The sequence below is a fragment of the Protopterus annectens genome, chromosome 14.part0 (genome assembly GCF_019279795.1).
Source record: "Protopterus annectens isolate FY-2018-M chromosome 14.part0, PAN1.0, whole genome shotgun sequence".
Taxonomy (NCBI): Eukaryota; Metazoa; Chordata; order Ceratodontiformes; family Protopteridae; genus Protopterus; species Protopterus annectens.
This window is the reverse complement of record NC_056748.1, coordinates 84,752,535-84,766,915: the sequence shown is the minus strand read 5'-3', so window position 1 is coordinate 84,766,915 and position 14,381 is coordinate 84,752,535. Positions and strand designations below refer to the sequence as shown.

General features: G+C 36.2%; 1 protein-coding gene across 4 annotated transcripts in view; it reads left to right on the top strand.

The window, feature by feature from the left end:
• The window catches only part of AFAP1L2 (actin filament associated protein 1 like 2), a 2,783,820-nt gene that overhangs the window by 2,324,661 nt on the left and 444,778 nt on the right, over positions 1-14,381 (top strand). For all 4 annotated transcript variants that reach the window (XM_044055822.1, XM_044055821.1, XM_044055820.1 and 1 more), the window contains one exon: positions 7,908-8,090. In XM_044055822.1, coding sequence (XP_043911757.1) covers positions 7,908-8,090 — 183 coding nt within the window. The remainder of the gene's footprint in view (positions 1-7,907; positions 8,091-14,381) is intronic.

Sequence of the window (14,381 nt, the reverse complement as noted above, 5' to 3'; positions counted from 1 at the left end):
AGTAGGGATACATTTTAAATATTGCTCTTACAGATGTAGAAAGTTGATAGAATAATAGACTTTGCATTAGCATGAACTTTCTGAAGGGTATAAAGTATGAATTTCAAACATCTGTCATTATTTTCTGACTTCAATCCTCAATGATTTGTCAGAAAAAACACAATTTTATGAGAAACAGGCCAATGTTATACAAAAATCTGAACAGTCTTTAAAAATCTGTACAGTTGAGAGGTATGACTGTCGTGATTGCTATGTGTTTTATCAAACTTTTAACACTTTGAGTTTTACTGACTTTCTATAGTCTATATCTTTCATTGATCTTAATATTTCTATCCATCTCTATTAAGTCAAGTAATGCTTATCTTAGATAATTTTCTTCTAAACTAAAGACACTTTCTTTGTTCTCTGTTTCATTTCCTGCAGACAATCTACAAAAAGTTCCATGACATCTTCCTGTCCTATATTTCTTCAGCTACATCCTGCATCACCCGTTGCTCTTTCATATGGGAACTCACTGGCCTATCACTCTACAACATTAACTGCATCAGAGATGCCACAGTTTCCTGTTCTTTCTCTTGCTGTGCAACTCCAAATGTACTTTTGTACTGATTTCCTATGAAAGGTTCCAAAGTATCTTTATATGACAGCTGATCAGATGCTTCCTACTCCAGTTGGTTTTTCCTTAATTTGGGGATTCATTATTTTATCCTGCTGTGATGTTGTCAGAGTTAGATTTTCTACACTAAATTCTTCACTTCACAGCTACTCCATGACATCAGTTTCTGTTTCTTTAACTTCTCCATTACTAATCATTTTTCTACTTCCCCATCTGTCTTCTTATTTTTGTAAAACAAAACAACCAATGGAATAACACACTAGCTGAAGATAAAAACTTGTTTTATTACCAAACAAATAAAATAGGTAAGTGCTTTCACTTTTGCTTCATCAGACCATAAAAACAGAGAGAAGAGCAACCTTTACTTATAGGCAATCCAATTACTAAGCAATCAGTCACATGCTAAGGGTCACCGTTAAGGGAGAAAGACATAATAAAACCCCAGCTTGTGTAAAATTGTATACATATTTGCAGAAACTGCATACAGGAAAAAATGCATACAAAGAGAAACTCAACATGCAGAAAAACATCAATGTCATAAAACAAACACACAGAGACAAAAATATAAAAACAAAAATAAAAAATATAAAAACGTCTAATACTGGGATAAATTATGTCAATAACCATGAACCTGAAGGTGCGTCTGTTGTTAGTATTGATCACATGTTTAGAGAGGGCATTGGCAGCAGAGGCACAGCGTATGCTATATAAGTGTTCTCTAATTCTATCCCTCAAGATTCTATCGGTTTTCCAAACATAAAATGCTTTGCAGAGCATCTAATAAGCAAGATAGATGATATGCATAGTCATACAGGCAGCCCCTATCCTAAAACTAAACCTATGACCAGTGTCAGGGTGCTCAAAGTATTCAGTTCTGCCTATGAAGCTGCAAAAGTTGCAATTTCCCCAGAGTGTCGTAGTCCCTTCAATCCCAGTCACATCATGTGTGTAACTGTCCGGCTAGCACAACAACCTGTTCAAGTTGTTCTTGTTCTTGTAAAGTAATCCAGGTGTGTCTCTACTATTTTGATACTGGGGTCAGTGGTTAACAAGATTGAGTTCCAAGATATACTTAGAAACAGACAAGCAGATGGGTCATTGTCCACAGGAATTTATAGAAAGTCGTGTTATAGGAACTCTTTGCTCCACAGATGCAGTATGCACTCTCCTCATGTGTTTAAAAACATAATGAAGGGACACGGGCTTTGGGCCACTAGATTAAATGGGGCAGAAGAAAGTTTCAATCGGGAACTTATTCAGCTAAGGGGTAGGCTAAGGGATAAAGTTTATAAGGAAGGAGAGGTTGATGCATTACAACCACCATTTCCCCCCATAGGGCCAATGTAGCGAAACCCTATTTTTCTGAACAGGATGGGGACAATGCATGTCCATTACCTGTTGTACCTGCCAGCATTTCTGTTTCACTTAGCTATACCACAGACTCCAGAATGACTATGAACATCATTAGGAAATACTGGGGCTTGTTAACCACTGACCCCAGTATCAAAATAATAGTAGTGACACGTATGATGTGACTGGGATTGGAGGGACTACGACACCCTGGGGTAATTGCAACTTTTGCAGCTTCATAGACAGAACTGGATGTTTTGAGCACCCTGACACTGGTCATAGGTTTAGTTTTAGGATAGGGGCTACCTGTATGACTATGCATGTCACCTGTCTTGCTTATTGTACACTTTGTAAAGCATTTTGTGTTGGGAAACTGATAGAAGCTTGAGGAATTGAATTAGAGAACACTTATATAGCATACGCTGTGCCTCTACTGCCAATGCCCTCTCTAACACACCTTCAGGTTCATGGTTATTGACATAATTTATCCCAGCATTAGAGGTGGTGATATCAGGAATCGAACCGAAACAAGGGAGGTTAGATGGATGATAAGACTGAGAGCTGATCAGGGTGGTGGGCTTAATAAGAAAGTCCCACTTAGATCCATTCTGAAGGGACGTAGTCTTAGGAGTTAAAATACATTTTATATTTTTTGATATTTCTGTTTTTATATTTTTGCCTCTGTGTGTTTTATGACTGATGTTTTTTCTGCATGCTGAATTTCTCTTTGTATGCATTTTTTTCTGTGTGCAGTTTATACAGATATGTATACAATTTTGCACAAGCTGTGGTTTTATTATATCTTTGACCCTCAGCATGTGATTGGCTGCTTAGTAATTAGATTGCCTATAAGTAAAGGTTGCTCTTCTCTGTGTATATGGTCTGATGAAGCAAAAGTGAAAGTGTTTGCCTATTTTATTTCTTTGGCAATAAAACAAGTTTTTATCCTCAGCTAGTGTATTATTCCATTGGTTGTTTTGTTTTACATTTGGATTTTGCTTTTCCAATGGCATATTTATCCCAGTATGTGCACATGTTTTCAGTTTCTAGTCATTCTTATTTTTTGTGTTGTAAATTTTTTCTTATCTGGAAGCCTTTGCCTGTATTTCGCTTCAAATATCCTTGGTGCTGTTTTTATTTATATGAGTTGATTAGTTTTGCTTTCTCCTTTGCATAAGTATTACACTATATTAAATCTCTTTTTCTTTCCCATGTCCGTATTCCTTCTTCACGTCTCCTGATCTTCCTGCTTCTCCTTACTTGGGAGACTCATTGTTCCATCGTGCTGTGACATCACATGTGCTAGACTTTCTACACTAAATCCTTCACTTTACAGGTATTCCATAACTTTTGCTTCTTTTTTTACTTCTGCCTTAGTAATCTTTAGTACTACGTTCCCTTTTGTGAATTTATTTTTTGTATTATGAAATTTTCCATATCTGGATGCCTTTCCCTGTATTTCTCTTTGAATGTCTTTGGAACTGCTTTTTTTGTATTGATTAATTTGGCTTTCTCCTTTGCATAAATACTGTACCATATCAGATCTCTCTTTCTTTCCCATGTCCATATTTATTTTTTATACCTTTCAAAAATCTCTAGATGTTATTTGTTATATTTTCACACTTCCTCGGTCATTTCTTTTACCTAATGGTCCAAGTTTCTTGGTCTACATAATGTTTTTCATAAATGTGTTTTATTAATGAACACTGATTTGCATTTGAAGCTTCTGACAGTTTTTCTTGTGCAAGACTTTTTTTCCCTCAACGAATTTCTGTTTTAATTGTTGTTGTATACCTTCTGTCTGGAAATTGTGGGCTGCATGAATAACAGTAAAAATGCATAATTTCTTTTTTATTCTCAGTAGTACTCTATCATCTTTATGGGTATTTTTTGACTTGTCAGTTTTGTGGTTTTTGAGGACTACTAGTTTCTTCTGCAACAGGGGCAGCATCTTCTCCTTGAACCTGACCTAACACCATTGTAGGAATGTTTCTGTGTGTTGACGATTCTATACTGTCATTTTTTCCAGTCCTGGCACAAGAGTGCCTACCAGGATTATGCACTGTTTTAATCCTGGGACTTGTGCAAACAGCTGTCATTTCCATTTATTTACCTACTTCTTCCCATGATATATGCCATATAAAATACAGTCTATATATTAGTGTTGTCTTGGTGAAATTTTGTAAAAACAGAGTCTACCTTGTAAACATACTCAACAAGACTTGAGGATGAATTCAGTTCCAGCATTACTACTTTTCTTTGCTTGTAGATTTTATCATCTCTCCATTCAGACCCCTAATTTTTATCATCTCTCCATTCAGACCCCTACTTTTTATCATCTCTCCATTCTGACCCCTCATTTTTGTCATCTCTCCATTCAGACCCCTCATTTTTGTCATCTCTCCATTCCGACCCCTTATTTTTGTCATCTCTCCCTTCAGACCCCTACTGCTGCAGCAACTCACCAGAGGTCATTATAACAGTGTGTGCATTGCTCTCAGATCATGGGGTGCCCGCAGAACTAGATAGCTTTTGGCCCAGGATGTAATACCCATCCAGCTTTTTGAATGGTTCTTCATAATGACCTTGTAGATGTTGCCTGAGTGACTGAATTAGTAAGGAAAATTACCTCCTTAATACATTTTACAGCAGTTCTATATGTGGAGATGCTAGTAGTAATTTCTCCCTCACAGGATGGATGGTAAAATCCATATGGTACAGCAAAATAGCAGACAGTTGTGTAAGTACAGATTTTCTCTCTTTACCAACATTTGCTGTTCAGTCCTAATCATGTGTGCACGTGCACCTGTCATAATCATGCGTGCACATGCACCTCTCATAATCATGCGTGCATGTGTACCAGTCATAATCATGCATGCACATGTACCTCTCATAATCATGTATGCACGTGCACCTCTCATAATCATGCAGGCACGTGCACCTCTCATAATCATGCATGCACATGTACCTCTCATAATCATGCGTGCACATGCACCTCTCATAATCATGTGTGCATGTGTACCTCTCATAATCATGCATGCACATGTACCTCTCATAATCATGCATGCACGTGCACCTCTCATAATCATGCATGCACGTGCACCTCTCATAATCATGCATGCACGTGCACCTCTTATGCATCAGTCAGGGTTCTCTGAATGTGTTTAGGATCTCATTCAGCAGCTCTGTGAACATGTTTGGATATATGAAAGCAGAATTATATGATGTCTTACTTTCCTGTACAGTATGCAAACCTGACATAAATTTGTAGAGTTTGGAATGTTGCCTCCATTTTGTTTACATTTGATTTGCAAACTTCAGAGTACTGTGCAGTGATTTTCTGATTTTATTTTTCAGTCAGTAGGTATCTAGATTTTATTGGTAAGGTGTATATTTGCCATTTGACAATGGTCTAAGACAACAGGGGCCTGATAGTACCATAGGCATGTCACCCAGGTGTATTTGTATGTGCTAACAGAAAGGTTTTTTCTATTTGTCCTAGTTGCCTAAATGTTTGTGTGACATCAAATGCACTTAATGTGCTTTGGGGAGGCAGAGCACTTTACCGGCTACCCTCTATCAAAAAGTGTTATGTTGTACTATAGCACAACTTATATGGCCTGCATACTGTGAATATATATCTGTGTAAAAGAAAGTACATTTTCAGTGCCTGTGCACATATCCTTAGCAACATGTATTGCTGTGCCTAAACCATAGTAAACTTGTCCACAGGAAAGGTAAACCGAGGCTACAGAATTTCAATGCTGAAAAGGACAGCCTGCTGCTGGCACTCAGGCAACATGGCTTATGGGCAATGGGTGGAGCAGTGTAGACTACCCACTGAGATATCAGGTGCGGCAATATGTGTGTGAGTCCTTAATGTAGTGGGTGGTCACAAACCCACCTTGGCCAATGTCACCATCACATGACCAGTATGATTTACTGTGCTAAAAAGAAGGTAATGGAAGCTGTGACTGAGAGATCCATCACAGGAGTGACCCTCTGGGATCCACAAGACAGGCAGATATGGAGGAGCATTTATTCCTTGCAGTTGTGTGGATATCCCTGCTGGGAGACTCTTCCTAGCCATGTCTCAGCATGTGACAGAACAGGTAAGAAGTATGTAGCAGTGGTTTGCTTATACCTTTATTACATGTACTGACTGTATCCCGACAAAGTAGGCACACTACACACTTCTTTTCATAGGCTTATCGGGAGTGCAGAGGTGTGATGCCACCAGAGACAGTATGGTTAAGTAACAAGCACTTTGTAGCATTTACACCAGTGCTCTGCCTGTCCCATGGGCGCCCTTGTAACATAAGTTAATGTGCTCACCATGCTGTCCTGTGTGCTATGCATTCCCAGTTAAAAGCATTGATGGACATCAGGAAGAAACGGCACAGGTAGATAAAGGGCTGATGTCAGCGCCTCTCTAGAATTTAGTCATGATAATGAGGTCCACAGAGAATACTCAGAATATACAGTGACACTTGGGCCATCACACTCCTGAGTAGACAGATACCCTTCACAGAGGGTTATGTACTTAAGAGTTTCCATTCCTCCATGTACAAAGCAGAACATTATTGTTACACAGTGTTCTCATATGAAAAATCTCTGTACTCAGCCATTGTCACCCCTTAAAACCAAACATCTTGTTAAACACCCAACTTATGATCTAACACACATATAAACACTGAAGAAGAAGGTAAGCTCCTTATAAGACCAAGATTTAACACCACTATAGCATAAAGAGTTTTCAGAAGAATTTGCCAAGTCACTTGGAATCACCTTTCCAAGGAGGTAAAATCTCAAATTCTCTACTTGAGTTCAAAGCCAAACAGAATGAGCTGTTTTAGAGATGCAGGGTAATGTACAATGTGAAATACCAAAATAAGGTACAAATAATTTGTTTCTGTACCATTATAACTACAATAAGTACAAGACAGAGGAATGCAAACACTTTTGTAAATAATGTACATAACCACCCAATGAAACAAATTCAGATGTTGTAAACAACGTAAGTAATGTCCCAAGTAAATAACTTTGTATTTATTGCTTAGACTGTGGGACAAGTATTCCACAGGATGTTAATAATGTCTCATTATAACAGTGGTTTATTATTTATAATTGCTGTGACTCGTGTTCTGCTATGTCGTCCTTGTTTACCATTCATTTCTGGTAATGTTCTGTTCTTCATTCCTGTTCCCCTGAAGTCTGGGTTGTGGCTGAAAAGGGTCAGTAAACCAGATCACCTACCCAGTTGTCAAATGGCAATAAATAACATAAATGAACATGTTTTCCAGGCAGATTTGTAGATACTAGGCTTTGCTAAGTTTTACATTTAATAGTTTAGTATCTCTCAGACTTTGATGGGACTAGAGGTGAATGTCTTTGCTAATTAAACCCCCAGATAATCAGTCTTTGCTAATTAAACCCCCAGATAATCAGTCTTTGCTAATTAAACCCCCAGATAATCAGTCTTTGCTAATTAAACCCCCAGATAATCAGTAATGTTGAAAACTTGGTGCTAGACTGGCAGTTTAATACTGGGCTACTGTTAGCAAAATCTGAAGTGTTTTGCTGTTTGAAATCTTGCATTTCTATACATTATATTTTATTAGAACAAAAATTATTGGCCTTGGCCAAGTCACTTGATTAGACAGTGTTTTGGAAGAATTGGGAATTTGGGGTCTTAAATGGTCTCCTGAACTACATGCCTCATAACTACCTATGAACCTGTAAACCTATTCAATAATTATTAAAATATCTGCTTTAGCCATTGATTTGCTGTATATGTATTGTTGTGGTATATGTCACCATTTTATACTTATAGTTTTGAGTGAGTTGTATTTAATTAAACAAATCCTGAAGGACAAGCAGAGGTGATAACATAAGCATTATGGAAATATCTTTGAAATGTGTTTTTTTGGGTTTGCCACAGGATGTTAAAGCCAACGAAGAACACATAGGCATGGCACATGAAGATGCTGAGGAAACAGTGAAAAAGGATTCGGTTTACCTAGATCTGACCCCATTACAGTCATTCCTGCATTCATCTAAAAAGAGAGCATCAGTTTCACCATTGTCTTCTCCCACCTTAACAAGGGACAGTGAGCAAAAAGAGGTACAGGCACAGTCTACATATTTAATTTTTTCTTACTATATAAACTACTAAAATAATAATGCATCAGAAAATGAAAGTAATTCCCGATGATTTGTAGATATCTGGAGAGCGACAGCCAGATTAAAGACTGGATTGCTTAACTCAGACGTTTGCTGAATCTCCAGGTTGTTTATAATATAATCACATCAAAAAGCAACATTGTTTCATAATATATACATATAGCATGCATACATTTCTTTTTATCTGCAGACAATTTCCAACTTAACTTTTCAGGTTCCCTGATTGATTATGATTGATTAATTTATTGATTGATTTATATGTGCTCCGCGCAAAATGACACACTGATGTTTTACTGGTCATTGTCTTTTTGGTCTTTTGTTTTCCAGTTTCCTTATTTTTGTTTGCTGGTTTGTTAGTTTATGTAAACACCAAAAGAATAGCCAGAATAATATTTACATATTTTGTAATAATTTCTCAAAGGATCTTTCAAGAAGGTTACTGAGAAAATTAAATAATGTATTTAAGCATAATGACAATTCAAAAACAAGTTTTGAGTTTGAATTAGTTCTGACCCTCTGACCTGTGTATTATGCTAAATCAGGTCCCACGTAACATCTAAATGCCTGGGTATATCAAGGCAGCCTTCCCACTGCCTCTCCGTTTCTGATCTCCTGTAGAAACATTCCAGTGCTTTGCACACTCCTAAGTTATTTCATATAATCTGCAGGGTGTTTCTGTGTGTTTGCCATAAGGTTCACAGTCAGACATTTCAGTTATTACTACAAAGAATTCTCTCACTGCTATGCCATGAGCTGTTTATTTATGCATCAGCCATGATGTCTCACTGACAGAAAACACAGGGACTTTGGATCAATGCTGTGAAGTTTGTCTGGGTTGAAACAAGGTCCAGGTTTCTCCTTCCTCGAAGGAAACTTTTTTAATAAGAAACAAAAACAACAGCAGTAACAAAGGAGCATGATAACAAAGATGCACATGGAGAGCAAAAATATAAAATTAAAACGTGTCGTTAGCCAAAACCATCCTGGAAACTGAGCTGTCTTTGCATTTAGTCCTCATTGTCATTAACTTATGAAAAGAAGGTCTGTCCTGCTTTGTCCTAAGCAATACTTCTATATTTGGAGATTCATGCAGGTAGCTACTCCCTAGCTGTGTTGCTGTCATTATTTTCCAGTCGACGGGAGCTTCTGTTGACTCAGCTGCAGCACATATCATGATATCTAACACAGGGACTGCTGCTGGATAGTGTAGGGTGTGCCACTCACTGCAAAGGCCAGAATGGCTCAGGCTCTGCTTTATGCACCTTCAGTTATGCCACTAGAGAGCAGTTGTGAAAACACTGTGATTCATTGTTTCTGATTATCACCAGTTCTGTTACAAAAGCCTCTAAAGAATATTATTATATTACTCATTATACTATTTTTATAAGCCGTGGTGGTGCAACGGTAGTGTAGTCGCTTCAAAGCAAGAGGTTGTCCTGTCTGATTCTCGGCTGGAGCGCCTTCTGTGTGGAGTCTTCATGTCCTCCCCACAGTTGAGTGGTGTTCGAAAGACATGTGTAGGGCATGCCTTTGTTGAAGGTTGGGTGTCGAGCTTGGCACCTCGGCACTGTAAAAAAAAATCTACTGCCAAATTAGTGGATCGGAGTTCTGCTGTGGTGACCCCTAACCGGGAAAAGCCAAAAGAAGAACAACTCATTATACTATTTTTTCTTCCTTTCTTTCATCCTTCTATAAGGGATATTTGTAAGATAGTCCTTATAATTCCATGCCAGGTGCTTCAGTGGATGGACAAGTCCTGTTCAAAGTCTGTTAAAAAAGATGAATGCTTTTGGTACTGGGTTACCTTTGCCCACTGCTTGGCAACTGTCATTTGCCCACTTTTAATAGCTCTCTTTATGTCTTTCTGAGCTATTACCATCTCAGTCTTTCCATGATATTGTGCTCAGTATTCAACTGTTTGTTAAAGCGTGCTGTTGTCTCAGTAACTTTCAACTTCTCTTCCTCTTCTGGAGACAAAGTCCAGATTCCATAGTGTGTCCAGGATCTGGTGCATTTTGTCAATATCTGTGCCAAAGTTAAGAATAAGCCTGTAATATGTAAACATGCCTCGGTGAATCTAGAATGTCTTGGCGCAAAACAGAATTGCCCGGCAGTATCAGCATTCTGTCTAGCAGTACACAGCAAATCCAACATTCAGGAAAAGTGTATCATAATCCATGATGTGTAGTACCAAAGCTACAGAAGTTATACAAGCCCAATGCAAGCTGTAGGACATTTAAATGAATACATATCTACAGCAATCCATCCAGTAGGTCTACAAACAAGTACGGATGGCTCTGTAAGTCATGCACTAATAAAATACATTCACCCAAAATACAGAATTCATAAACTTTACAATAATAACATTAATAAAGGTGAAGGGCAATCACACTCACTTTGCCAGGGCTAACAGAAGCTAACAATGGGTGCGAGGCATATCTGAGAAACACAAGTAATGAACACACCCAAGGAAATAGGGCAAGAAACACAAGTAATGCACACACAAAATGAAATAGGGCGAGAAACACAAGTAATGCACACACCAAAGGAAATAGGGCGAGAAACACAAGTAATGCACACACCCAAGGAAATAGGGCAAGAAACACAAGTAATGCACACAACCAAGGAAATAGGGCGAGAAACACAAGTAATGCAAACACCCAAGGAAACAGGGCGAGAAACACAAGTAATGCACACACCCAAGGAAACAGGGCGAGAAACACAAGTAATGCACACACCCAAGGAAACAGGGCGAGAAACACAAGTAATACACACACCCAAGGAAACAGGGCCAGAAACACAAGTAATGCACACACCCAAGGAAACAGGGCGAGAAACACAAGTAATGCACACACCCAAGGAAACAGGGAGAGAAACACAAGTAATGCACACACACAAGGAAATATGGTGATAGAAAAAAAGATGTGGGGTATGGGTGAAGGAGCTGAAAACACAACAGGTCTGCTGGGAGAGGAGAAGCTGACAATGCATTCAGAGGAGCATGGGTAAATTAGGTGCCATTTTTTTGTTTTTGGGAGACTGGAAGAAAAGGTAAAGACAGATAAAGAAAAGGAGAACAGCAAAACAGCAGGTATATAAATATAACAAACATCACAAGACAAGGCACACAAAAGTCAGAAATAAACATAAAGGAAATATAACAAATATCACAAGACATGGCACACAAAAGTCAGAATTAAACTTAAAGGAAATATAACAAATATCACAAGGCATGCCAGACAAAAGTCAGACATAAACATAAAGGAAATATAACAAATATCACAAGACATGGCAGACAAACATCAGAAATAAACATAAAAAAATATATAACAAATATCACAAGGCATGCCAGACAAAAGTCAGAAATAAACATAAAGGAAATATAACAAACATCACAAGACATGGCACACAAAATCCAGAAATAAACATAAAGGAAATATAACAAATATCACAAGACATGGCAGACAAAAGTCAGAAATAAACATAAAGGAAATATAACAAATATCACAAGACATGGCAGACAAAAGTCAGAAATAAACATAAAGGAAATATAACAAATATCACAAGGCATGCCAGACAAAAGTCAGAAATAAACATAAAGGAAATATAACAAATATCACAAGACATGGCAGACAAAAGTCAGAAATAAACATAAAGGAAATATAACAAATATCACAAGACATGGCAGACAAAAGTCAGAAATAAACATAAAGGAAATATAACAAATATCACAAGACATGGCAGACAAAAGTCAGAAATAAACATAAAGGAAATATAACAAATATCACAAGACATGGCAGACAAAAGTCAGAAATAAACATAAAGGAAATATAACAAATATCACAAGACATGGCAGACAAAAGTCAAATATGAACATAAAGGAAATATAACAAATATCACAAGACATGGCAGACAAAAGTCAGAAATAAACATAAAGGAAATATAACAAATATCACAAGACATGGCAGACAAAAGTCAGAAATAAACATAAAGGAAATATAACAAATATCACAAGACATGACAGACAAACGTCAGAAAAAAACATAAAGGAAATATAACAAATATCACAAGACATGGCAGACAAAAGTCAGAAATAAACATAAAGGAAATATAACAAATATCACAAGACATGGCAGACAAAAGTCAGAAATAAACATAAAGGAAATATAACAAATATCACAAGGCATGGCAGACAAAAGTCAGAAATAAACATAAAGGAAATATAACAAATATCACAAGACATGGCAGACAAAAGTCAGAAATAAACATAAAGGAAATATAACAAATATCACAAGACATGGCAGACAAAAGTCAGAAATAAACATAAAGGAAATATAACAAATATCACAAGACATGGCAGACAAAAGTCAGAAATAAACATAAAGGAAATATAACAAATATCACAAGACATGGCAGACAAAAGTCAGAAATAAACATAAAGGAAATATAACAAATATCACAAGACATGACAGACAAAAGTCAGAAATAAACATAAAGGAAATATAACAAATATCACAAGACATGGCAGACAAAAGTCAGAAATAAACATAAAGGAAATATAACAAATATCACAAGACATGGCAGACAAAAGTCAGAAATAAACATAAAGGAAATATAACAAATATCACAAGACATGGCAGACAAAAGTCAGAAATAAACATAAAGGAAATATAACAAATATCACAAGACATGGCAGACAAAAGTCAGAAATAAACATAAAGGAAATATAACAAATATCACAAGACATGGCAGACAAAAGTCAGAAATAAACATAAAGGAAATATAACAAATATCACAAGACATGGCAGACAAAAGTCAGAAATAAACATAAAGGAAATATAACAAATATCACAAGACATGGCAGACAAAAGTCAGAAATAAACATAAAGGAAATATAACAAATATCACAAGGCATGGCAGACAGTCAGAAATAACCATAAAGGAAATATAACAAATATCACATGACATGGCAGACAAAAGTCAGAAATAAACATAAAGTCAATATAACAAATATCACAAGACATGACAGACAAAAGTCAGAAATAAACATAAAGGAAATATAACAAATATCACAAGACATGGCAGACAAAAGTCAGAAATAAACATAAAGGAAATATAACAAATATCACAAGACATGGCAGACAAAAGTCAGAAATAAACATAAAGGAAATATAACAAATATCACAAGACATGGCAGACAAAAGTCAGAAATAAACATAAAGGAAATATAACAAATATCACAAGACATGGCAGACAAAAGTCAGAAATAAACATAAAGGAAATATAACCAATATCTCAAGACGACAGACAAAAGTCAGAAATAAACGTAAAGGAAATATAAAAAATATCACAAGAAATAGACAAAAGTCAGAAAAAAAATAAAGGAAATTTAACAAATATCACAAGACATGACAGACAAAAGTCAGAAATAAACATAAAGGAAATATAACAAATATCACAAGGCATGGCAGACAGTCAGAAATAACCATAAAGGAAATATAACAAATATCACATGACATGGCAGACAAAAGTCAGAAATAAACATAAAGGAACTATAACAAATATCACAAGACATGACAGACAAAAGTCAGAAATAAACATAAAGGAAATATAACAAATATCACAAGACATGGCAGACAAAAGTCAGAAATAAACATAAAGGAAATATAACAAATATCACAAGACATGGCAGACAAAAGTCAGAAATAAACATAAAGGAAATATAACAAATATCACAAGACATGGCAGACAAAAGTCAGAAATAAACATAAAGGAAATATAACAAATATCACAAGACATGGCAGACAAAAGTCAGAAATAAACATAAAGGAAATATAACAAATATCACAAGACATGGCAGACAAAAGTCAGAAATAAACATAAAGGAAATATAACAAACATCACAAGACATGGCAGACAAAAGTCAGAAATAAACATAAAGGAAATATAACAAATATCACAAGACATGGCAGACAAAAGTCAGAAATAAACATAAAGGAAATATAACAAATATCACAAGACATGGCAGACAAAAGTCAGAAATAAACCTAAAGGAAATATAACAAATATCACAAGACATGGCAGACAAAAGTCAGAAATAAACATAAAGGAAATATAACAAATATCACAAGACATGGCAGACAAAAGTCAGAAATAAACATAAAGGAAATATAACAAATATCACAAGACATGGCAGACAAAAGTCAGAAATAAACATAAAGGAAATATAACA